General features: G+C 42.8%; 3 protein-coding genes across 9 annotated transcripts in view; all 3 read left to right on the forward strand.

Annotated features, from left to right (window-relative positions):
• LOC141793146 (protocadherin gamma-C5-like) overlaps positions 1 to 24,940 on the forward strand; it is a 290,533-nt gene that overhangs the window by 15,332 nt on the left and 250,261 nt on the right. The gene's annotated exons all lie outside the window — the stretch shown is intronic.
• Positions 866 to 15,656, forward strand: LOC141793834 (uncharacterized). The gene is made up of 7 exons (XM_074674704.1): positions 866 to 3,417; positions 5,036 to 5,221; positions 5,657 to 7,327; positions 8,435 to 8,612; positions 9,417 to 10,726; positions 12,063 to 12,118; positions 13,094 to 15,656. Exons 1-7 carry the CDS (start codon positions 1,027 to 1,029, stop codon positions 15,654 to 15,656), a joined length of 8,355 nt encoding a protein of 2,784 aa, XP_074530805.1. The 5' UTR covers positions 866 to 1,026.
• LOC141793835 (protocadherin beta-15-like) lies at positions 17,160 to 19,758 on the forward strand. The gene has a single exon (XM_074674705.1). It carries the CDS (start codon positions 17,296 to 17,298, stop codon positions 19,756 to 19,758), a length of 2,463 nt encoding a protein of 820 aa, XP_074530806.1. The 5' UTR covers positions 17,160 to 17,295.

The raw sequence follows: 24,940 nt of genomic DNA on the forward strand, positions 1-24,940 counted from the left end.
TTCTAAAAGGTTTGTTTTTGTGGTCAAGGCAGAATTGAGAGGCAGACATGTTTGATGCAGGGGATTACAGACTTGATATTTAACACCGACCTTTGTTGAAAAAAAATATTGTCCTGCAATATTTTCTCTTTACAATAAGGAGGTCAATGGTAAAGTCATCAGTGCAATGGCTCATTTGTGACTGAATCAAATCCATTGTCTTATTGTGGAGATATTGCTAATAATTATTTTCTTAAGATTATTTTGATTCATATTTTGAATTCAGAAACATGGGGTTAATATCCCTAGCATGGCAGCTCCTAACGAATTCTGAACAGAAACTAATACAATTAACACAATTAATGTTAGGTTTTCATTTGTGGTTCTCTGGTAAGCAGTGAAAAGGTCTATCGTCCATAAGATTTGTCATTTTATTTTATTAGGTCGTTTTAAAGTTATTTTAAATCAAACCTTCAGGGACCAATGATGTCCTCAATTTTTGTTCTAGTTGGGTGTTTGGTGGTCTCTTTAAACGGGAATGATATTTTCTAAGGAGAAGTTGAAATGTTTTTTGCTTACCTCAGGATTTTTAATTTGTAGGATAAATCAGAGGACTGTTTTCTTGAGAAAATTGTCAGGGCCTTTTTGATGCCTAACATATCAATGTTACCCTGTCCGTCCTCCAATCAATTTATAACATTTTGATACAGTGTTAGCGTTTTATTTCGCATGGATTTGTCAGGAATGGTTTTACAGAGAGAGAGCTCAGAGTTGATCTTTTACATGCAGAGCTATAAATGAACTCACAGTGTCGCTGTTCGCCTGCAGAGGAAACACGTCCCACCCCTTGCTTTGTTGCTCCAGTCTTAATTTTCTGCTCGGCATATTCCACCCTCGGATGTGTCTCCTTCGGTCGTTCGCTTCTCATTTGTAATTTCCAGTACGACTGATACTCCGTATGTCATATCAGACGACAGCAAAGATTTTCGTACAGGAATAAAAAACAGCATCAAACGTTTCGGACTTATTTTCTATTCTCCTGTCGGGATGGCACACAAAAGACATTTGGTGACGGGCCTGCTCGCATTCTTCCTTCTGCTGCTTCACGTCTGCAGTGGAGACGTGAGTTTTTCCATTGCCGAGGAAATGAAACCTGGATCTATCATTGGAAACATTGCAAAGGATCTCGGGCTGAATGTGGGGAAACTAACCACTCGGAAGGCCCGTATTGACAGCGAGCTGAACCGAGCACGGTACTGTGACATAAACCTCAACACCGGAGATCTGATTGTAGCTGAAAGAATTGACAGAGAAGAGCTCTGCGGTCAAAAGGTGTCTTGTATCCTAAGATGTGAGTTAATTTTAGAGGCCCCTCTTGAATTGCACCGCATAGTCCTTCAAATACAAGATATAAACGACAATTCTCCTGTTTTTGCAAAAAATGAAATCAAGATAGAAATCCACGAATTTGCTGTGAAAGGATCTCGGTTTCGTCTTTTGGAGGCACATGATATTGACATCGGGCAAAACGCTGTTCAAAGTTATGCTTTACAGGCAAACGATTACTTGGTGCTGAAAATCCAGACAAAATCAGACGGGGGTAAATATGCAGAACTAGTGTTGAATAAAGAATTAGATCGAGAGGAACAGCATGAGTTGAGGTTAGTGCTCACTGCTCTAGATGGAGGCAGCCCGCAGAGATCCGGCACCACAACGGTGCACGTGACTGTGCTTGATGCTAATGATAACGCCCCGGTGTTTAGCCAGACTGTATATGAGGCCAACCTACCTGAAAACTCACCTGTAGGCACTGTAGTAGTGACAGTGGCTGCAAGGGATGCAGATGAGGGTCTAAATGGTGAAGTGACTTATGAATTTAGTCGTATTTCAGAAACAGGTAAAAGGGTATTTGCTTTAAATCAAACGACAGGTGAAATTACACTAAAAGGGCGTTTGGATTTTGAAAAGGAATCTATCTATGAAATCAGAGTAGACGCCAAAGATGGGTACGGCCTAACCTCAGATTCTAAAGTTATAATTGAAATCACAGATGTTAATGACAATTCACCTGAAATAAATGTAAAAACACTATCTAACCCTATACCTGAGAACGTGACTCCTGGGACAGAGGTGGGCATCATCAACGTGCAGGACAGAGACTCTGGAACGAACGGACAGGTGCGCTGCTCCATTCAGCAAAATGTTCCTTTTAAGTTGGTTCCTTCTATTAAAAACTATTATTCTCTGGTGAGCACAGGACAGCTGGACCGTGAAGTAGTGTCTGATTACAACATTACAATCAGTGCCACTGACGAGGGCTCTCCTCCTCTGTCGTCGTCTAAAAGTGTTCAGTTATCTGTAGCAGACATCAACGACAACCCACCTGTGTTTGAGGAGCAGTCGTACAGCGCATGTGTGAGTGAGAATAACAAACCTGGCTCCACTTTATGTTCGGTGAGTGCTCGAGACCCCGACTGGAGACAGAACGGTACAGTGATTTATTCTCTGTTAGGCGGTGAGGTGAACGGAGCCCCGGTGTCCTCCTATGTGTCTGTGAACGGAGACACGGGGGTGATCCACGCTGTGAGGTCGTTTGATTATGAACAGTTGAGGAGCTTCAAAGTGCACGTGATGGCCAGAGACAACGGCTCTCCTCCTCTGAGCAGCAACGTGACCGTGAGTGTGTTCATATCGGATGTGAATGACAACTCTCCTCAGATCCTGTACCCCGGGCCCGAGGGCAACTCGTTCATGACCGAGCTGGTCCCCAAAGCCGCCCACGGAGGCTCTCTGGTGTCCAAAGTGATAGCGGTGGACGCGGACTCCGGACAGAACGCCTGGCTGTCCTATCACATCGTGAAGTCCAGTGATCCGGGACTTTTCACGATTGGTGTCCACAGCGGAGAGATCAGGACCCAGCGGGACATTTCCGAATCTGACAGCATGAAACAGAACCTTATTGTGGCAGTGAAAGATAACGGACAGCCCTCTCTGTCTGCCACCTGCTCCATGTATTTACTGATTTCTGATAACTTGGCCGAGATGCCAGAACTGAAGGACATTTCTTATGACGAGAAGAACTCCAAACTGACCTCTTACCTGATCATCGCGCTGGTGTGTGTGTCTACGTTTTTCCTGACCTTCATCATCATCATCCTGGGTGTGAGGTTTTGTCGCAGGAGAAAGCCCAGACTGTTGTTTGACGGAGCAGTGGCCATCCCCAGCGCTTATCTGCCTCCAAATTACGCAGATGTAGACGGCACAGGAACTTTACGCAGTGCTTACAACTATGACGCCTACCTGACAACAGGGTCTCGAACCAGTGACTTTAAGTTTGTGTCATCCTACAATGACAACACACTGCCTGCTGACCAGACTCTGAGGAAAAGTCCATCAGACTTTGCTGACGTGTTTGGAGACTGTGATGATTCACCTGAGGTAGGACTGGTGCAGTGTCTTATTATAGTTCTCATTCCCCTTTAGTGTTTCAGACCTTTAAGCTCCTTGTTTGCCTTTGATATGCTATTACACATCTTACGACATGCTTGTACATTCACATATTTGATAATGCGCTACGTAATTGAACCCGGAGCAGTCCTATACCTATTGTTTCAATCCGTTGCGCGTGACTTCCTTATCATGAGGTCAAGAATATGACCGATGACCTGTTTTTTTTTTTTTCCTATTTCATTCTTTTTATTACATGATGAAAAGACGTCTCCTTGGGAGAGTTTTTATTCTTTCTTTCTTTCTTTCTTTCTTTCTTTCTTTCTTTCTTTCTTTCTTTCTTTCTTTCTTTCTTTCATGTCACTCATTACTAAGTGGTTTGTCATAACCAAATTCTACTCACTGTCTGTGTGTTTGCACACACATGAGTTTATTTTATTTTTTATCTCTACCCTAAACATAATAAGAATAATAAGAAAAAAGGAAAATTATCATGTTTATTTTTAGTGCTAAGTTCGTGGTTCTAAATGCTCATAAAAAGTTGTTTAAATAACTGCAGTTTGTACTCATTTGCTTTTAGATGTGACAAGTTGTGTTCCTTTAGTTCCTCAAAATTTTTTAAGTTCACACATTTTCTTGTGTCTATTCATGTAGTTGGCTACGTTTGAGACCAATTGGTTTTCTAGCGGTGCTTCAGTGACAAACAAATCTACCCTGGAATTTTTAAATCAATCTCTCCAAATGTGTTTACCAGTAATGATCATACTGTACAATTCTTTTGGTACGGTGCTAACCAGTTTTATCAATTTATTACAATGTGTATTTAAAATCCCACTATAACACTGCTGAATTGGTGGTTTTGATGCTTACTTGTTGAGAAGGTTGTAACAAGGAGAATTTATTCCCCGTCACGTTTATTCTAATGTGTTTTAAAATGCGACACTGATCGTGTCCTCATGGTGAAAGCTGGTACACATGCCACTCATACTAAGTTTCCAAATGTTGTTTTCTATATGTTTTCCCTTAAATGTTTAACAGGATTAGTTTTATGTGATGTGGTCGATCTGTCCTATTAAGTCTTGGGTGCAAACAGGACGAGGCTTTTGGTCAACAATGAGCCATTCAAACGCTCTCCATGGTGCTGAACTGTGCGTTCTCCTTTTGCACCTATCAAACCGATCACCACACTCGCAGGAAGACAGTTTCACCCCACGTTTTACCTTCTAGTACACAGAGTTTGTCGTCTTGTTGTTTTCTCTGAACTATAAATGTGGAACCATCGAAGTCCAGGTATTGTTTTGTAATATTTCAAATTGACTCACGGCGTCGCTGCTGACTAACAGATGTGAAGGAGTAAAATTCTCCACCCACTACACAGGGAGCAATTGTGACATTTTTACTGGAGCTGCCATTGCTACAAAGGCGGTGTATACATTTCGCTCCATGGTTTGGTATATCATATGAAAAGTAAGGTTCATTGACCGGTCGTCTTTGGAGGAGGAAGGTAAACATGGAGCTCTTAGGGATGTCTTGGATTTTTTTACTACATAGCTTTTCAGTCGTAGTCCACCTCACCAGTGCAGACCTCAGCTATTCCGTCCCGGAGGAGATGAGGCCCGGATCTATTGTTGGAGATATTGCCAAGGACCTCGGCCTTGATGCAGGGAAATTATTCGCTCGTAAAGCCCGTGTTGATGCCGAGGAAAGCTACCAGCATTACTGTGACATTGATCTGAAAACGGGAAATTTTGTCATCAGGGAGAGGATCGACAGGGAGGAGCTGTGCGGGGAGAAGGTTTCGTGTATGCTTAAATTTGAATTAGTGCTGGAGAATCCTTTGGAGCTACATCGCATTTCACTTCTCATCCTGGATGTAAACGACAATCCACCCGTTTTTCAAAAGGATACAATTAAGCTGGAGATCAGTGAATCTGCAGACAAGGGAGCCCGCTACCGTGTAAATGAAGCTCATGACGCTGACGTCGGACAAAATGCGGTCAAACAATACAATTTGGAAAACAATGAACACTTTATTTTATCTGTTCAAGACGATACTGATGGGTCCAAAAATGTAGAGTTGGTTTTGGACAAAGAGCTAGATCGTGAAAAAGAAAACGATTTCATGTTTTTGCTGGTTGCCATTGATGGTGGCAATCCACAAAAATCAGGAACAGCCAGCATACACGTGACTGTTCTGGATGCTAATGATAACTCCCCTTTGTTTGATCAGGCAGTTTACAAGGCCAGTCTACCTGAAAATTCTGCTGTTGATACTTTGGTTGTCAAAGTGAGTGCTACTGATGCAGACGAAGGAGTCAATGGAGAGGTGACGTATGATTTTAGCCGCATCTCAGAAAGGGCTAAAAAGGTTTTCTCATTGGATAGTAGAACTGGAGAGATAAAAGTTAAAGGGACCCTCGACTTTGAAAGCAATTCCAAATATGAAATGCGAATTGATGCCAAAGACGGTTATGGACTTTCCTCTGACTCTAAAGTAATGATTGAAATAACTGATGTGAATGACAACGCTCCAGTAATTTATCTAAAATCTCTGACCAATCCCATACCTGAGAACGTGTCACCTGGTACAGAGGTGGGCATCATCAACGTGCAGGACAGAGACTCTGAGACTAACAGACAGGTGCGCTGCTCCATTCAGCAAAATGTTCCTTTTAAGTTGGTTCCTTCTATTAAAAACTATTATTCTCTGGTGAGCACAGGACAGCTGGACCGTGAAGTAGTGCCTGATTACAACATTACAATCAGTGCCACTGACGAGGGCTCTCCTCCTCTGTCGTCGTCTAAAAGTGTTCAGTTATCTGTAGCAGACATCAACGACAACCCACCTGTGTTTGAGGAGCAGTCGTACAGCGCATGTGTGAGTGAGAATAACAAACCTGGCTCCACTTTATGTTCGGTGAGTGCTCGAGACCCCGACTGGAGACAGAACGGTACAGTGATTTATTCTCTGTTAGGCGGTGAGGTGAACGGAGCCCCGGTGTCCTCCTATGTGTCTGTGAACGGAGACACGGGGGTGATCCACGCTGTGAGGTCGTTTGATTATGAACAGCTGAGGAGCTTCAAAGTGCACGTGATGGCCAGAGACAACGGCTCTCCTCCTCTGAGCAGCAACGTGACCGTGAGTGTGTTCATATCGGATGTGAATGACAACTCTCCTCAGATCCTGTACCCCGGGCCGGAGGGCAACTCGTTCATGACCGAGCTGGTCCCCAAAGCCGCCCACGGAGGCTCTCTGGTGTCCAAAGTGATAGCGGTGGACGCGGACTCCGGACAGAACGCCTGGCTGTCCTATCACATCGTGAAGTCCAGTGATCCGGGACTTTTCACGATTGGTGTCCACAGCGGAGAGATCAGGACCCAGCGGGACATTTCCGAATCTGACAGCATGAAACAGAACCTTATTGTGGCAGTGAAAGATAACGGACAGCCCTCTCTGTCTGCCACCTGCTCCATGTATTTACTGATTTCTGATAACTTGGCTGAGGTGCCAGAACTGAAGGACATTTCTTATGACGAGAAGAACTCCAAACTGACCTCGTACCTGATCATCGCGCTGGTGTGTGTGTCTACGTTTTTCCTGACTTTCATCATCATCATCCTAGGTGTGAGGTTTTGTCGCAGGAGAAAGCCCAGACTGTTGTTTGACGGAGCAGTGGCCATCCCCAGCGCTTATCTGCCTCCAAATTACGCAGATGTAGACGGCACCGGAACTTTACGCAGTGCTTACAATTACGACGCCTACCTGACAACAGGGTCTCGAACCAGTGACTTTAAGTTTGTGTCATCCTACAATGACAACACACTGCCTGCTGACCAGACTCTGAGGAAAAGTTCGTCAGACTTTGCTGACGTGTTTGGAGACTGTGATGACTCTCCAGAGGTAGGGACATCTTAAGCGTTCATTTCTTGCCAGCAATTCATACATGAGTTTAGATTTTATTCCGTTCATACCCCTACAAACATGCTTATTTACATCAAATCATACCATCACAGGTGGCGTTTCATTAACCTTTTTTAGTTTACTTTGGCTATTTTACTTAGTAAAGATGTGTTTTGATTTCTTTGCATAAGCCTCTATGATTATGGAGTGACAGTCTTCCATTTTTTTATGCTTTTGGGTAAGCAGTGTGAACAAAAAAAAAGCTTAGAAAGCTAAAGTATTATTTATCTTGTCATGATTCCGAAGCTCTCTGCTGTGAAAACACATACATATTTACCTCCTTTCCTAGCAGTGCCTCTCAACAGCTGTGCCCTTTAACAGGTAAACTGTGTGTTGTGATCTGGAATAAGATGACTTTATTTACTATCTCTTTCAGTTTGTAGTTTTGTAGTCTCCTGGCATCCACAGTGATGAGTTTTATGTGTCCCTTGGCTCGTTACATTCCACTCTGGTATCTGTCCATGGTGCTGAAATTTCGCCTTCTCTTTTATATTTGAGCTGTTGCCAGTGCTGTGATGAAAATGAACATAAAAATAAGAAAATAAATAAATAAATAAATATAAAATAAAGAAAACTTACAGTTTTACAAAACAAAAAACTAATTTGCACTTAAGAATCCTAAATACATATTAAATGTTTGATCTGTGTTAAGATTTGCAACATAATGCAGACTTGATAATTTTTCCTTTCAAAAAATGTGTAATACCCGCAATCTGCTCCAAGAGTCGCTGTCTACCAGCTTTACATGGCTGTGATACGTTTTCTTTCTCTTCACGCATGCACATTATTAAATCACGAGTGCTGGTTCGGTGTTAAACGTAACACCCAGGACTTCTGTTGATGGGATTATTCTTGCTTCTTCAAGGGAATCACACCGGAGCATGATTCGTGTTTGAAGATTTTTTTCATATTGTGAATTTGGTGGTGAATTCCAGCAGAATGGGACACAAAGCTTTTTCCGTGCTTGGCCTGGTTAGCTCTGTGGGAGTTTTTTTTCTCGCGCTGCATACCGTCTGTGGAGATGTGTCCTATACCCTTCTCGAGGAGATGAAACGCGGCTCAGTAGTCGGAAACATAGCGCAAGATCTTGGACTTGAGGTGGGGAAACTGAGTGCTCGAAAGGCACGTATTAACGCAGATGGAAACGGCAAACGATACTGTGACATTAATCTCAGTACAGGAGATATCATTGTTGCAGACAGGATCGACCGAGAGGGGCTTTGTGGTAAACGGCCATCATGCGTTTTAAAACAAGAACTTGTTTTAGAAAACCCATTAGAACTGCACCGAGTTAGTGTTCACGTTCAAGATATAAATGATAATTCACCACAGTTTAAAAAGAACACAATAAAATATGAGATCAGGGAATCGGCAATGAAGGGAAGTCGTTACCGTATAGATGAGGCCCACGATGCTGACATTGGTCAAAACGCTATACAGGGTTACACTATCGACACAAATGAAAACTTCAGATTAAATGTTGTTGCAAAAAGCGGAGGAGGAAAATACAGTGAATTGGTTCTGGATAAAGAGTTGGATAGAGAAAAGCAGCATGAGCTAACAATAGTGCTTGTAGCAACTGACGGAGGTTCACCACAGAGATCAGGCACTGCAGTCATACACGTCATTGTACTGGATGCTAATGATAACGCCCCAGTGTTCAGTCAGGCCGTTTATAAAGCCAGTCTGCCTGAAAACTCTCCTTTGGATACTGTTGTAGTAAGAGTCAGTGCAACCGATGCAGACGAAGGAGTAAACGGGGAGGTGATGTATGAATTTGATCACATTTCAGATGAAAGTAATAATGTATTTAGTTTGGATCAGACAACTGGTGAAGTAAAAGTAAGTGGATCGATAGACTTTGAGGAGCTGTCTGCATATGAATTGCAAATAACCGCGAAGGATGGTCTTGGTTTAGTGTCGTCAGCTACATTACTAATTGATATCACAGATGTCAATGATAATGCCCCTATTACGTTAATAACGTCCTTGGCTAATCCCATACCTGAGAACGTGTCACCTGGTACAGAGGTAGGCATCATCAACGTGCAGGACAGAGACTCTGAGGCTAACGGACAGGTGCGCTGCTCCATTCAGCAAAATGTTCCTTTTAAGTTGGTTCCTTCTATTAAAAACTATTATTCTCTGGTGAGCACAGGACAGCTGGACCGTGAAGTAGTGTCTGATTACAACATTACAATCAGTGCCACTGACGAGGGCTCTCCTCCTCTGTCGTCGTCTAAAAGTGTTCAGTTATCTGTAGCAGACATCAACGACAACCCACCTGTGTTTGAGGAGCAGTCGTACAGCGCATGTGTGAGTGAGAATAACAAACCTGGCTCCACTTTATGTTCGGTGAGTGCTCGAGACCCCGACTGGAGACAGAACGGTACAGTGATTTATTCTCTGTTAGGCGGTGAGGTGAACGGAGCCCCGGTGTCCTCCTATGTGTCTGTGAACGGAGACACGGGGGTGATCCACGCTGTGAGGTCGTTTGATTATGAACAGTTGAGGAGCTTCAAAGTGCACGTAATGGCCAGAGACAACGGCTCTCCTCCTCTGAGCAGCAACGTGACCGTGAGTGTGTTCATATCGGATGTGAATGATAACTCTCCTCAGATCCTATACCCCGGGCCGGAGGGCAACTCGTTCATGACCGAGCTGGTCCCCAAAGCTGCCCACGGAGGCTCTCTGGTGTCCAAAGTGATAGCGGTGGACGCGGACTCCGGACAGAACGCCTGGCTGTCCTATCACATCGTGAAGTCCAGTGATCCGGGACTTTTCACTATTGGTGTCCACAGCGGAGAGATCAGGACCCAGCGGGACATTTCCGAATCCGACAGCATGAAACAGAACCTTATTGTGGCAGTGAAAGATAACGGACAGCCCTTTCTGTCTGCCACCTGCTCCATGTATTTACTGATTTCTGATAACTTGGCTGAGGTGCCAGAACTGAAGGACATTTCTTATGACGAGAAGAACTCCAAACTGACCTCTTACCTGATCATCGCGCTGGTGTGTGTGTCTACGTTTTTCCTGACCTTCATCATCATCATCCTGGGTGTGAGGTTTTGTCGCAGGAGAAAGCCCAGACTGTTGTTTGACGGAGCAGTGGCCATCCCCAGCGCTTATCTGCCTCCAAATTACGCAGATGTAGACGGCACAGGAACTTTACGCAGTGCTTACAACTATGACGCCTACCTGACAACAGGGTCTCGAACCAGTGACTTTAAGTTTGTGTCATCGTACAATGACAACACACTGCCTGCTGACCAGACTCTGAGGAAAAGTCCATCGGACTTTGCTGACGTGTTTGGAGACTGTGATGACTCTCCTGAGGTAGGAACAAGTACTGCGGTTTCCATCGATGTTATACTTATTTACCTTTTGACATTTCACATATTTATTTTTATATTCATGTCTGTGCTTGACAGACACTTTTTTTGGGTATATATTTTATTTTTCTTTTCAGGCTGAGAGTATAGGGTTTTACAGTCTTATGGTTTTGAATGGACACAACACCTTCTACACCCTGGTTTAATTATTTTACTTTATTTTCCATGTTTTATAAAATTTACAACCGCAGGTAGAGTACTTTCTCTTTTTTTCTGCTTATATTTTGTTTTGCAGACTACTGCAAAGCCAGTTTCTGTTTCATTATGTAAAGCCTACAGCAGTTATGCTGTCACTTACTTGGCCTGGCTATTCCTTTACTTCAACTGTAATCTTTATGGTAGCAATTTCTTGATGTAAACCTAACCAGCCTGAGATTTTTTGTTTTTGTTTTGTTGACAGTAGTTAGGGAATAAGTTAAGCTGACTATCTGAGTTATTTCTAGTTATTTTGGCTAAGAGTGGATAGTTTACTGTAAATTCCCCATTGTGTTGTTGAAAAGCTTGTCTCCTTTTGTGCCAATGAAACATACAGTAGGACTTTGGACTTTTTTTCATCTCTCAGCTTTCACAATACTACAACATGTAGACATGGATTGTATTTGAACATATGGAAGAATGTGTAATGGACTTCCAGTGTTTTGTTTTGTTTTCTGTTTTTCCTCTTTTTGGGGATCATTGTTATAGTTCGGGAAAGGGAAGTGTTGGCTTCAGTTTGTGTTATAGGTTTTGCAATAACTGATTTCTTCCTGACTTCCTGGGCTGAACTTTAAAAACCTACTGCAACGATTATCACAGGTTAGATTCATATGTGAAGTCTTAAAACAGTTTAGGAACGGCACCTGTTACCACTTGCTGCATGTTTTATTGGAAAATAAAACTAATTTGCTCCAAATAACCTCTTGCACTGAGAGGTATGTCATTAATATCAAAGAGGTATGCAATGAGGGTCCCTTGATGGCACTGGTGTTGTATTTATAATTTCTGTGACGCCATAAGATCTGTCGGACAGTCACACATTTTGTACACTTTCAACTTTCCAACAACCCTGTACATTAGCAAACATAATTTTAATTTATAAATTTTCACCAACATTAGAAACAATTTCTAAACAGAAAAATAGACAAGCATGCCTATTATCCCACTTTCCAAGAGTTTTATTTACAGTTCATTTTATTTCTAAGTACAGATCCAAATACACACTGCAGGGTGAGACAGGAAAAATGTTCCACATAACTGGACTGCAAATTCTTACCGAAAACTGTTCTCATCTGTTTTTGTAGAATGGACTTTTTAGTGGACCACAGGTCTGGTGTGATGACAGTAAATGTGAGACTTGGTAACAACAAAGCTATTTGAGGAAGACTTTTGATCATATAACACACAGCATTGGCACTTTTTGACTGTCATGATGAGAAATAATTGTCTTTTGGTTTTCAGTTTGTTTGGCAAGCCTGCATGATTTCTGTTGATGCTTTGGCTCGTGCATCTTGATTCCTTGTTTTGGTCTTGGATGTCTCATTACATGTTTCATCAGCTTATCTTTACCCTACTTTGTTTAAATTGGAGTATTTAGTGACATCTTGAGCACTTTCAAGCTACAGTTTCTCTTCAGTTATGTTTCCTCTTCATGTGTTTGGTTTCCCCCTCACACTTTCTTGTCTCAGTTTTGCTTCTCTGGCATTAAAGCTAGTCTAATGTGACACTTAAAAGGAAATGACTTGTAAAAAGGGAACAATGTGCATTTTGTGTCTCTGATATTTAATATCACTGAGTTTATTCTTTTGTTCAGGGTGCAAATTTCTCACACTTTTTGCAATTATTGAGAGTCTCTGAAGACATTTATTTTCAAATGAAACTAACATTTACTATTTATTTTTGAATGACCAAATATCAAAGTATGATATCTAGGATGTGTATCTTTTAATAGATATATAATTTTGGGGGTGTTTATTTTCACAGAACTTTCTTTCACAGAAAAATGATGAAAATGTGATGCTGAAAATATTCAGTTATCAAAAATAACATAGGATCTTAAACAGAGTAGGCAATAGCAATGGGATCCTGGTTACTTTTGTTACCTGTGTCACACTCCATTTCCCCGTGTCATTTTTGTGGAAAAAAAAAGTCACTCAATAACGTCCATTATGGGTTTGATATTGTAAAGATATCAGCCTGTTTTCAGTTTACAGTGCCATATTTCTTTTGAACTCTTGGTGTCACTGTGCACCAATAAAGGCCATCAGTGGCAGCGTCTCCATTCTTTTCCACCATTGCAAAGCGTTATTGTGGTGCCGTGTGTTTGTCGGTGAAGGACCATATATAAAGCCCAGAGTGTGCAGATATTCGGGTTGCTTCTGTCGTCGGGTATTACAGTCTTTGATCATCGAGAAAGAATTAACCAGGGTGAAATGAAGCCCTGGTCTAACATGGAGAACAGGACGAACAGAGGATTTCGTATTTCTCGACTCAGTGTTTTTGTCCTTTTCCTCATCCTGCATGCTGTGTATGGAGATGTGAGCTATTCTGTGGCGGAGGAGATGAAACGCGGCTCTGTTATTGGAAATGTAGCCAAAGATCTTGGCCTTGGGATTGCGACACTTTCTGTGCGTAAAGCTCGCATCGAGACGGACAGGAACGACAAGCGCTATTGTGACATCAATGTAAGCACTGGGGATTTAATTGTGGCTGACAGGATCGACAGGGAGGGTCTCTGTGGTAAGAAGGCGACGTGTGTATTGAAAGGGGAGCTTGTCTTAGAAAACCCCTTGGAGCTTCATCGAATAAGTATCCATGTCCAGGACATAAACGACAACGCCCCACACTTTAATGAAGACGTGATTTCGTTTGAAATCCAAGAATCAGCGGACAAAGGAGCTAAATTCCTGCTCACTGAAGCTCATGATGCGGATATAGCAACGAACACTGTGCAGCGATACACTTTACAGAATAACGAGCATTTCACAATTAGTACAGACACAGATGCAAGCGGAAGGAAACACTCCGAATTGGTTTTGTTAAAGGAACTTGACCGAGAGAAAGATAAAGAACTGAAATTAGTGCTCACAGCTATGGATGGTGGTTCTCCACAAAGATCAGGCACAGCGATAATTCACGTCACTGTACTGGATGCTAATGATAACGCCCCAGTGTTCAGTCAGGCCGTTTACAAAGCCACTCTGCCAGAAAATGCGCCTTCAGATACAGTAGTAGTTACAGTGAGCGCCACGGATGCAGATGAGGGAGCCAACGGTGAGATAATGTACAATTTCGATCATGCGTCTGACGAATACATTTCTTTGTTTTCTCTAAATCATAAGACTGGAGAAATTAAAGTAATTGGGTCTGTTGATTATGAGACAGATGAAACGATTGAGCTGCGAGTGAGAGCAAAAGATGGACCAGGGCTCACTTCGTATTGCACAGTAATTATAGCTATAACTGATGTAAACGACAATCCACCTGTAATTACTCTAAAATCTCTGACCAATCCCATACCTGAGAACGTGTCACCTGGTACAGAGGTGGGCATCATCAACGTGCAGGACAGAGACTCTGAGACTAACAGACAGGTGCGCTGCTCCATTCAGCAAAATGTTCCTTTTAAGTTGGTTCCTTCTATTAAAAACTATTATTCTCTGGTGAGCACAGGACAGCTGGACCGTGAAGTAGTGTCTGATTACAACATTACAATCAGTGCCACTGACGAGGGCTCTCCTCCTCTGTCGTCATCTAAAAGTGTTGAGTTATCTGTAGCAGACATCAACGACAACCCACCTGTGTTTGAGGAGCAGTCGTACAGCGCATCTGTGAGTGAGAATAACAAACCTGGCTCCACTTTATGTTCAGTGAGTGCTCGAGACCCCGACTGGAGACAGAACGGTACAGTGATTTATTCTCTGTTAGGCGGTGAGGTGAACGGAGCCCCGGTGTCCTCCTATGTGTCTGTGAACGGAGACACGGGGGTGATCCACGCTGTGAGGTCGTTTGATTATGAACAGTTGAGGAGCTTCAAAGTGCACGTGATGGCCAGAGACAACGGCTCTCCTCCTCTGAGCAGCAACGTGACCGTGAGTGTGTTCATATCGGATGTGAATGACAACTCTCCTCAGATCCTGTACCCCGGGCCGGAAGGCAACTCGTTCATGACCGAGCTGGTCCCCAAAGCCGCCCACGGAGGCTCTCTGGTGTCCAAAGTGATAGCTGTGGACGCGGACTCCGGACAGAACGCCTGGCTGTCCTATCACATCGTGAAGTCCAGTGATCCGGGACTTTTCACTATTGGTGTCCACAGCGGAGAGATCAGGACCCAGCGGGACATTTCCGAATCTGACAGCATGAAACAGAACCTTATTGTGGCAGTGAAAGATAACGGACAGCCCTCTCTGTCTGCCACCTGCTCCATGTATTTACTGATTTCTGATAACTTGGCTGAGGTGCCAGAACTGAAGGACATTTCTTATGACGAGAAGAACTCCAAACTGACCTCTTACCTGATCATCGCGCTGGTGTGTGTGTCTACGTTTTTCCTGACCTTCATCATCATCATCCTGGGTGTGAGGTTTTGTCGCAGGAGAAAGCCCAGACTGTTGTTTGACGGAGCAGTGGCCATCCCCAGCGCTTATCTGCCTCCAAATTACGCAGATGTAGACGGCACAGGAACTTTACACAGTGCTTACAATTATGACGCCTACCTGACAACAGGGTCTCGAACCAGTGACTTTAAGTTTGTGTCATCTTACAATGACAACACACTGCCTGCTGACCAGACTCTGAGGAAAAGTCCATCAGACTTTGCTGACGTGTTTGGAGACTGTGATGACTCTCCTGAGGTAGGAACACATGCCACTCTCTGTGGACGTCTTCTGCGTTTGTAATCTGGACAAGATTAGTAAAAAACAAAACAAATTTTCCGTCACACGTCACTTTATTTTAATTGTTTTCCCTCTGAAAGATAAGTTGACATTTACAAATTTTGTTCAATTTGTGGTGTTTTTGGTCTCTCAGATTAGTGTTTTTTTTCAAGTATCGGCGAATGCTTTGGATGCAACTGCTGCTTTCCTTTCCTTGGTCGTTTTTTCTTTCAAGTTCGAGAGGAAACAGTTTTCAGCACAGTGATTGCACTCTACTTTGTGGCTTGGTAGATAACACAAGACAACAGTGTCTGAATCAGTAGCTTTAAGTATATATCATCTTTCACTGACATCACAGTACCTGCTGACCTGACCCTGAGGGAAAGTCCAATATATTTTGTGTTGAGAGACTGATGTCTCTCCTAAAGTAGGTACATTTTAGATTGCTAAACCTAGTCTGAAGTTTTAATGAAGCGCTTATCCTTAGTTTGTTTTTCTAGTTCTACTACTTTTTTCTAAGTCTTATAGGGCCGTCAATTTAATCTGCATGTGTCTAGCCTCAAAGGTCTGTTTTACAGGTGACCACGTTTCCTCAAAGATCATCATTGTCAGCCTATTTCCGCTTTTGTGAACTATCTGTGTCACATGTTACCCGGAGTTTTTGGAATTACTAAGGCCTTTTCTGAACTCCTACTGTGGCTCATTTGGGTTACCCCATGAATGAGTATCGCTGTCCTTGGTGCTGAACTCTACCTCGTGTCGTGGTGCATTGTTGGGGAGGTTTACATTCCTTTTCTGCTGATTTTATCCTCTTCACTGTACCTGCTTATTGTTTTACCGAATTTGAGGCGGATAAAGGCTGAACTATGGCACAGTTTATCTGTCCTTTGTATTAGTTTTTCTCTTTTATGGGGCTGAAGCTCGTTCGCTTAAATTGGCTGTGTAACATGTAAAATGTTTGCTTTGTGAGTCTAAGAAGAAAAAAAAAACACCACTGATCTAATTAGCTACACATCTCTGTGAATAGTTTATGTATATTACATAGTAAAGCTTTGGTGAACAGAAGCTAACACTGCTTCATTCTTTGAAAGAAAAAAGTTCATGGTTCAAAAACTTAGATACATTTCTCTTACAGTATGTCGTCATCACATATGATTAATATTAGAGCTATGATTTCCTCTATAGAAAAACATAATCTCCACAGAACTATAGAGAAATGTGGTTTAGTGTAGTGCATTTTGTTACAATGACGCTTTTAAGCGCCTGATTTTGATGACCTTTTTTTTTTTATATATAGCCAAAGCAGTCACACGGTGCTCCTCACAGAGACACATTAAAAGCAAATCATCTTGCTTTCTTTACTATTTTTAAACTAATGTCTTCGAAATGAGCCAGTTCAGAGGTACGCACAAAAAAACATTTCGATCTTCCTGCCATACCTGACAAATACTCATGGTGTCAGTGTGCACTAGCAAACGAAAAGGCGCGGTTACTCTCCACCCTTCTGTCTCAGCGATTAGTAAAGCCTGCTTGTGCTATTGTGGCACAGGGTGCAAAACTGCTCCGTGTACGTCTTTGTTTTTCGTTGTGGAGGAAATTATTGTTGATTTCTTTTTACCTCTACAAAGATTTACATTTGCTAGTGCACGTCCTTGAAGGAAAGATGGAAATTGGCAAACTCAGGCTGCATTGCGGCCTGGCTTTTATTTTCCTCGCCCTCCACCCTGTCTTTGGAGACGTAAGCTACTCGATACCGGAGGAGATGAAACGTGGATCTGTAATTGGGAATATCGCGAAGGATCTGGGACTTGAATCGGGCAGACTGTCTGCTCGTAAGGCCCGCATTGATACAGAGGATAACAGTGTGAAGTACTGCGGAGTGAATCTCAACACCGGAGATTTGATCGTTCAAGAACGGATCGACAGAGAAGGTCTTTGTGCTAAAAGAGCATCATGTGTCCTGAAACAGGAACTGGTCCTGGAGAATCCATTAGAGGTACACCGTATTAACATCCGTGTTCAAGATATCAACGACAATTCACCTCAGTTTAAAGAAGAGTCACTTAAGATTGAAATTCACGAGCTGGCGGTCAAGGGTGCGCGTTTTCTCCTCGGGGAGGCACACGATGCAGATATTGGGGAAAATTCCGTGCAGGATTATTCTCTTCAGCAGAACGATCATTTCAAATTAAACATAAACACAAAAGCAGGTGGACGAAAATTTAGTGAATTAGTGTTGGAGAAAGAGTTAGACCGAGAGGACAAAAGGGAGCTCCAGTTATTGCTTACTGCATTTGATGGAGGCTCTCCTCGGAGATCAGGTACTGTAGTCATACACGTCACTGTCCTGGATGCTAATGATAATGTGCCAGTGTTCAGTCAGACCGTTTATAAGGCCAGTCTGCCTGAAAACTCTGCTCTGGACACACTGGTGATCACAGTGAGTGCAACTGATGCAGACGAGGGAGTGAATGGTGAAATAACTTATGAATTCGATCATGTCTCTGGCGGAAATAACAACGTTTTCTCTCTGAACTCTCAAACAGGCGAGGTTAGAGTGGCTGGAGTTATTGATTATGAAAAGGAAAAATCCTATGAACTGCAGATAAGCGCCAAGGATGGACTTGGATTAGTCTCATACGCAACATTGATTGTTGATATCAATGACATAAATGACAACGCTCCAGTGATATCTATAAAATCACTGACCAATCCCATACCTGAGAACGTGTCACCTGGTACAGAGGTGGGCATCATCAACGTGCAGGACAGAGACTCTGAGACTAACAGACAGGTGCGCTGCTCCATTCAGCAAAATGTTCCTTTTAAGTTGGTTCCTTCTATTAAAAACTATTATTCTCTGGTGAGCACAGGACAGCTGGACCGTGAAGTAGTGTCTGATTACAACATTACAATCAGTGCCACTGACGAGGGCTCTCCTCCTCTGTCGTCATCTAAAAGTGTTGAGTTATCTGTAGCAGACATCAACGACAACCCACCTGTGTTTGAGGAGCAGTCGTACAGCGCATCTGTGAGTGAGAATAACAAACCTGGCTCCACTTTATGTTCAGTGAGTGCTCGAGACCCCGACTGGAGACAGAACGGTACAGTGATTTATTCTCTGTTAGGCGGTGAGGTGAACGGAGCCCCGGTGTCCTCCTATGTGTCTGTGAACGGAGACACGGGGGTGATCCACGCTGTGAGGTCGTTTGATTATGAACAGTTGAGGAGCTTCAAAGTGCACGTGATGGCCAGAGACAACGGCTCTCCTCCTCTGAGCAGCAACGTGACCGTGAGTGTGTTCATATCGGATGTGAATGACAACTCTCCTCAGATCCTGTACCCCGGGCCGGAAGGCAACTCGTTCATGACCGAGCTGGTCCCCAAAGCCGCCCACGGAGGCTCTCTGGTGTCCAAAGTGATAGCTGTGGACGCGGACTCCGGGCAGAACGCCTGGCTGTCCTATCACATCGTGAAGTCCAGTGATCCGGGACTTTTCACTATTGGTGTCCACAGCGGAGAGATCAGGACCCAGCGGGACATTTCCGAATCTGACAGCATGAAACAGAACCTTATTGTGGCAGTGAAAGATAACGGACAGCCCTCTCTGTCTGCCACCTGCTCCATGTATTTACTGATTTCTGATAACTTGGCTGAGGTGCCAGAACTGAAGGACATTTCTTATGACGAGAAGAACTCCAAACTGACCTCTTACCTGATCATCGCGCTGGTGTGTGTGTCTACGTTTTTCCTGACCTTCATCATCATCATCCTGGGTGTGAGGTTTTGTCGCAGGAGAAAGCCCAGACTGTTGTTTGACGGAGCAGTGGCCATCCCCAGCGCTTATCTGCCTCCAAATTACGCAGATGTAGACGGCACAGGAACTTTACGCAGCGCTTACAATTATGACGCCTACCTGACAACAGGGTCTCGAACCAGTGACTTTAAGTTTGTGTCATCCTACAATGACAACACACTGCCTGCTGACCAGACTCTGAGGAAAAGTCCATCAGACTTTGCTGACGTGTTTGGAGACTGTGATGACTCTCCTGAGGTAGGACCACCTGTCAATTTCAGCTCCTTCCTTAGTTTGGTCTCTCAGTTCTATGTTTTGTACCTCGATTGAGAATGTAACAAAAGGCAAACTTGATTTTGCGATATTTGCGGAAACGCACAAACTTGATGGTCTTTTTGAAAAAGATACTTTGAAAATTCCATTAACTTAGTACAAAAGATTGTTGGCTTGGGAAGTCATGTGCAAGACCTTGCTTTTCCCTACCATTATCTTCTATGAAAGTGTAATTTCTTAATTACATTTCCTGGTGTGGTTCTCTATAATTTGAGTCTGGAGGAATGTATGTAAATGTTTGAAATGTTTAAGTCGTTTTTCCCTGCTTTCAGAGAGTCCAGTGGTTCCTTTCAGTCTAGTGTCTGTCTCCACACTTTAATGCTGCATGCATGAGATGTAAGATTTTTATCGTCACAATTTTCCTTTAATCTGAGCAGAATATACTTTTTTAACTCCATGAATCTGACTTTGAAAGGCTATACGCCTCAGGTCTTTCATAAGAGAGATTTGTATGTCCTCGACTTTACACCCTGAGCTTAAGGTTTGCAGTTTTTTATTTACATTTAGTATAGTGTAATTCCAGAGTACACTTCAATGAGTGCAACTTTACTGCTGTTTTATTTAGTGTCATGTTTCCTGACTGAGTCTGCATTTGTTTCAGCGTTGAGTTGATTCTTGGTTGCAGTGCCCCTGTCCTTGGTGCTGAAAGTCAGCGTTTTTTCCCTCCCTTTTTCCCCTTTCTTTGATACATTCGATCTGTCTTTATTTTGTTCTTTTGCAACTAGAAAAACATTTATGTTTGTGTTGTACCCTTTCAAACATTCTAAATTGATTAATTTAAAGTCATATACAGTACAGGAAATGAGCATATCTTTCTTGAGAAGATCATCACGATAAAGTAGAAATTATTTCCTCTGAACTCAAGCTTGGCATGCAACTTCATCCCACCAAGATAGACTTTCCTATTGTTCATCCTGATATAAAGAGATGTTTGATTTTAAAGTTGAACATTTTTTACTGATATATAAGTGCCGACACTGTCAACTGAAGTTTTTGGTCATTTCATTTCTAAATTTAACAGTTCTTGGTTGTTTTGAGCATTAATTTGCCTGCTTGGCTGCATTGTTTTTTTTGTTTACTAAACATGGTGCGAATCAAAAATTTGTATTCACTGAGAGAAATCTTTCAGATAGTCACAAACTAAATGTTCTCTTGAGAAAGTTTTCTTCCTGCAATATGAAATATGTGTTGACAAACAACAGTACAACAGTATTTATGTAAAAATGTTCAAGCTAAAGTCCAACATATTTCTAAAAGAAATTTTCTTTTTTCTCTTCAGGACCTTTTAAGAGAGTTTGATAATGAGACAAAATTTGCACTTGTTTGGAAGCTTATTTCAACAAAGGTTGACCATTAAAAAGAGGCTGAAGTGACCAATAAAATGTCAGACATTGAAAAAAAAAATCAGAGCAATCTTTGATTGTGAAAAGTTTTCTGTACATATTTCACACTTCCACTTTCGAAGTGATTTCATATAGTGTTACTGAAAAAAAACAGCCTCAAACTGAAGTTAATGGACAAAACTAATTGGGAGCAGTTTATTAGATGATAAATCTGTTGTCTTACCCATGAAAAGGAAAACAAACCGGTTAGTGGATTTTAAATAAACTGCTGTGTTTTATTTGTACTCACGGTGTCACTATTGACCAGCTTTGGAGTCAGATGTTCTGGCTGCTTTGCACACCACCCTTATTTCTACCGACCAGCCCTGTGTTCCTTTGTAGCCCTCAATACCGACGGCATATCTTTAGAGAGCACATCTATTTAACAAAAAACTATTTTACCGTGAAGACTCATGATCATATTATTTATTTGTTCTCCCAGAGGATATGATGGATAAACGGATTGTTCTTCAGAGCTTCTGCTTTGTCCTTTTCTTTGTCGTGGTGCATTTCGCACACGGAGACCTGAGCTATTCTGTCCAGGAGGAGCTGAAGCGCGGATCTGTAATTGGAAATATTGCCAAGGACCTCGGCCTGGAGGTGGGCAGACTGTCTGCTCGTAAAGCTCGTGTTGACATGGAGGGAAACGATAAACAGTACTGCGGAGTTAACCTTCAAAGCGGAGATTTGTTCGTGTCTGAAAGGATTGACCGAGAGGAGCATTGTGGAGAAAAGCCTTCGTGTGTTCTCAAATTCGACTTGCTTCTGGAGAATCCATTGGAGTTACACCGGTTGTCTCTGCAGGTGCAAGACGTGAACGACAATGCACCAATTTTCCCGAAGGACGTGATAAAGCTAGAAATCACTGAAATAGCTGCGAAAGGAGCCAGGTATCGCGTCAATGCAGCGCAAGATGCAGACATAGGCAAGAACTCAGTCCAGAGCTACGTTTTGCAACAAAATCCTCACTTTGTGTTCAGTATTCAGACAACAACTGCTGGCAGGAAATATGGCGAGTTGGTTTTGGATAAAGAGTTAGACCGAGAGGAGCAGCAGGAAATGAAATTACTGCTCACAGCTGTGGATGGAGGCTCTCCTCAGAGATCCGGGACTGTGGTCATACACGTCATTGTACTTGATGCTAATGATAACGCCCCAGTGTTCACTGAGAGCGTTTACACTGCAACGATAGCAGAAAACTCAGCCATCAATACTCCAGTTATCACCGTGACTGCATCAGACGCAGACGAAGGTGTAAATGGAGAGGTAACATATGAGTTCAGTCGAATCTCTGACAAATCACAAAAGTTTTTTGCACTAGATGAGAAAACTGGAGTGATCAGTGTAGCAGGAAGCATCGATTATGAAGACGGAAAAAAATATGAAGTGTTTGTTGAGGCTAAAGATGGATATGGTCTCTCATCAGAGTCTAAGGTGATAATTGATATAAATGATGTAAATGATAATGCTCCTCTGATTTATATAAAATCTCTGACCAATCCCATACCTGAGAACGTGTCACCTGGTACAGAGGTGGGCATCATCAACGTGCAGGACAGAGACTCTGAGACTAACAGGCAGGTGCGCTGCTCCATTCAGCAAAATGTTCCTTTTAAGTTGGTTCCTTCTATTAAAAACTATTATTCTCTGGTGAGCACAGGACAGCTGGACCGTGAAGTAGTGTCTGATTACAACATTACAATCAGTGCCACTGACGAGGGCTCTCCTCCTCTGTCGTCATCTAAAAGTGTTGAGTTATCTGTAGCAGACATCAACGACAACCCACCTGTGTTTGAGGAGCAGTCGTACAGCGCATCTGTGAGTGAGAATAACAAACCTGGCTCCACTTTATGTTCGGTGAGTGCTCGAGACCCCGACTGGAGACAGAACGGTACAGTGATTTATTCTCTGTTAGGCGGTGAGGTGAACGGAGCCCCGGTATCCTCCTATGTGTCTGTGAACGGAGACACGGGGGTGATCCACGCTGTGAGGTCATTTGATTATGAACAGTTGAGGAGCTTCAAAGTGCACGTGATGGCCAGAGACAACGGCTCTCCTCCTCTGAGCAGCAACGTGACCGTGAGTGTGTTCATATCGGATGTGAACGACAACTCTCCTCAGATCCTGTACCCCGGGCCGGAGGGCAACTCGTTCATGACCGAGCTGGTCCCCAAAGCTGCCCACGGAGGCTCTCTGGTGTCCAAAGTGATAGCGGTGGACGCGGACTCCGGACAGAACGCCTGGCTGTCCTATCACATCGTGAAGTCCAGTGATCCGGGACTTTTCACTATTGGTGTCCACAGCGGAGAGATCAGGACCCAGCGGGACATTTCCGAATCTGACAGCATGAAACAGAACCTTATTGTGGCAGTGAAAGATAACGGACAGCCCTCTCTGTCTGCCACCTGCTCCATGTATTTACTGATTTCTGATAACTTGGCTGAGGTGCCAGAACTGAAGGACATTTCTTATGACGAGAAGAACTCCAAACTGACCTCTTACCTGATCATCGCGCTGGTGTGTGTGTCTACGTTTTTCCTGACCTTCATCATCATCATCCTGGGTGTGAGGTTTTGTCGCAGGAGAAAGCCCAGACTGTTGTTTGACGGAGCAGTGGCCATCCCCAGCGCTTATCTGCCTCCAAATTATGCAGATGTAGACGGCACAGGAACTTTACGCAGTGCTTACAACTATGACGCCTACCTGACAACAGGGTCTCGAACCAGTGACTTTAAGTTTGTGTCATCCTACAATGACAACACACTGCCTGCTGACCAGACTCTGAGGAAAAGTCCATCAGACTTTGCTGACGTGTTTGGAGACTGTGATGATTCTCCTGAGGTAGGAACTTGCCGTTGTCCGATCTCCTCTACATCGTATTCATGCCTGGTTCCCACGTCACCAGTACTTTGACTAAATATTCAAAATATTGCAAAAACGTTTTGTTTTATTAACGAGTTATCAGGGAAGGATAACTATTATCTTGATCTGTCCTGAATTCAATCTTAAAATTGTTCTCCCCTAACAATTATTTTTTTACCTAATGTTTATCTTGTGATATTGATTGTTGTTTTCGTTTATTATTGGTCAGTTGGGAATTTCTCTCACGCCTGCTGCACATCTGATTGGTCTGGTTTTAGTCTTCATTGCTAAGAACTTTACTAAACCCTGGTGGACTTTGTGTTGACTTGAATTTCTTTCTGGAGCATTTTCGAAGGGTTTACAAGTTTAAGTGTATTTTGCTTGTCTTTTAACACAAAGTTACAGTTGGTTTCATCCTTTGAATCTTAAAGCATTCATAGATTTTTCTGTTTTGACTACATATTTCTTTCATTTTTCTTTATTATTTTTATGTCTGTGAAGTTCTTGATATCAAACCACAGTTAAAGATATCCTGTGCTTTATACATTTTCCATTTGTCACACTGACCGATTCAATATAAGTCAGTGAAAATCAACTGGTTTGTCTTTGCTTATATGTGCCAGTTGAGCTGTGAATGTGCTTTTGGTCTTGAGGAGGGACATTCTCAGTTACATATCTCTGTCCTTGGTGCTGAAGCTTGATCTTGCTAGATCCGGTCTAATGGATACAATGTTATATTCCCTTTAAATTCAGAGCTTAGGTGACCTGTCTGAAGGTTCTCTCAAAGCTCACAGTGCGGCAGATCAGTGATAAATTTAATTTTAATAATCTTTCTCACCGGTCTAGGTGGCTGAATTAGTGGTCTTTCCAAAGATTTATTGTGACATTGATTTTTCTCAAATCCTTAACTTTTTACATTCTTAAAAAGGCAGTGT

This window comes from Halichoeres trimaculatus, unplaced genomic scaffold (genome assembly GCF_033239565.1).
Source record: "Halichoeres trimaculatus isolate MK-OKI-2021-1 unplaced genomic scaffold, fHalTri1.1 fHalTri1_scaffold_7, whole genome shotgun sequence".
Lineage (NCBI taxonomy): Eukaryota > Metazoa > Chordata > Actinopteri > Labriformes > Labridae > Halichoeres > Halichoeres trimaculatus.

What these genes read in the sequence shown, in the direction of transcription:
- LOC141793835 (XM_074674705.1), top strand. Translation starts at nt 17,296, where the DNA reads ATGGAAATTGGCAAACTCAGGCTGCATTGCGGCCTGGCTTTTATTTTC.
- LOC141793834 (XM_074674704.1), top strand. Translation starts at nt 1,027, where the DNA reads ATGGCACACAAAAGACATTTGGTGACGGGCCTGCTCGCATTCTTCCTT. An exon ending in CGACCGAGAGGGGCTTTGTG is followed by an intron (nt 8,613 to 9,416) that starts GTAAACGGCCAT and finishes CACCTGGTACAG; the next exon opens with AGGTAGGCATCATCAACGTG. An exon ending in GACAGTAAATGTGAGACTTG is followed by an intron (nt 12,119 to 13,093) that starts GTAACAACAAAG and finishes TTGTCGGTGAAG; the next exon opens with GACCATATATAAAGCCCAGA.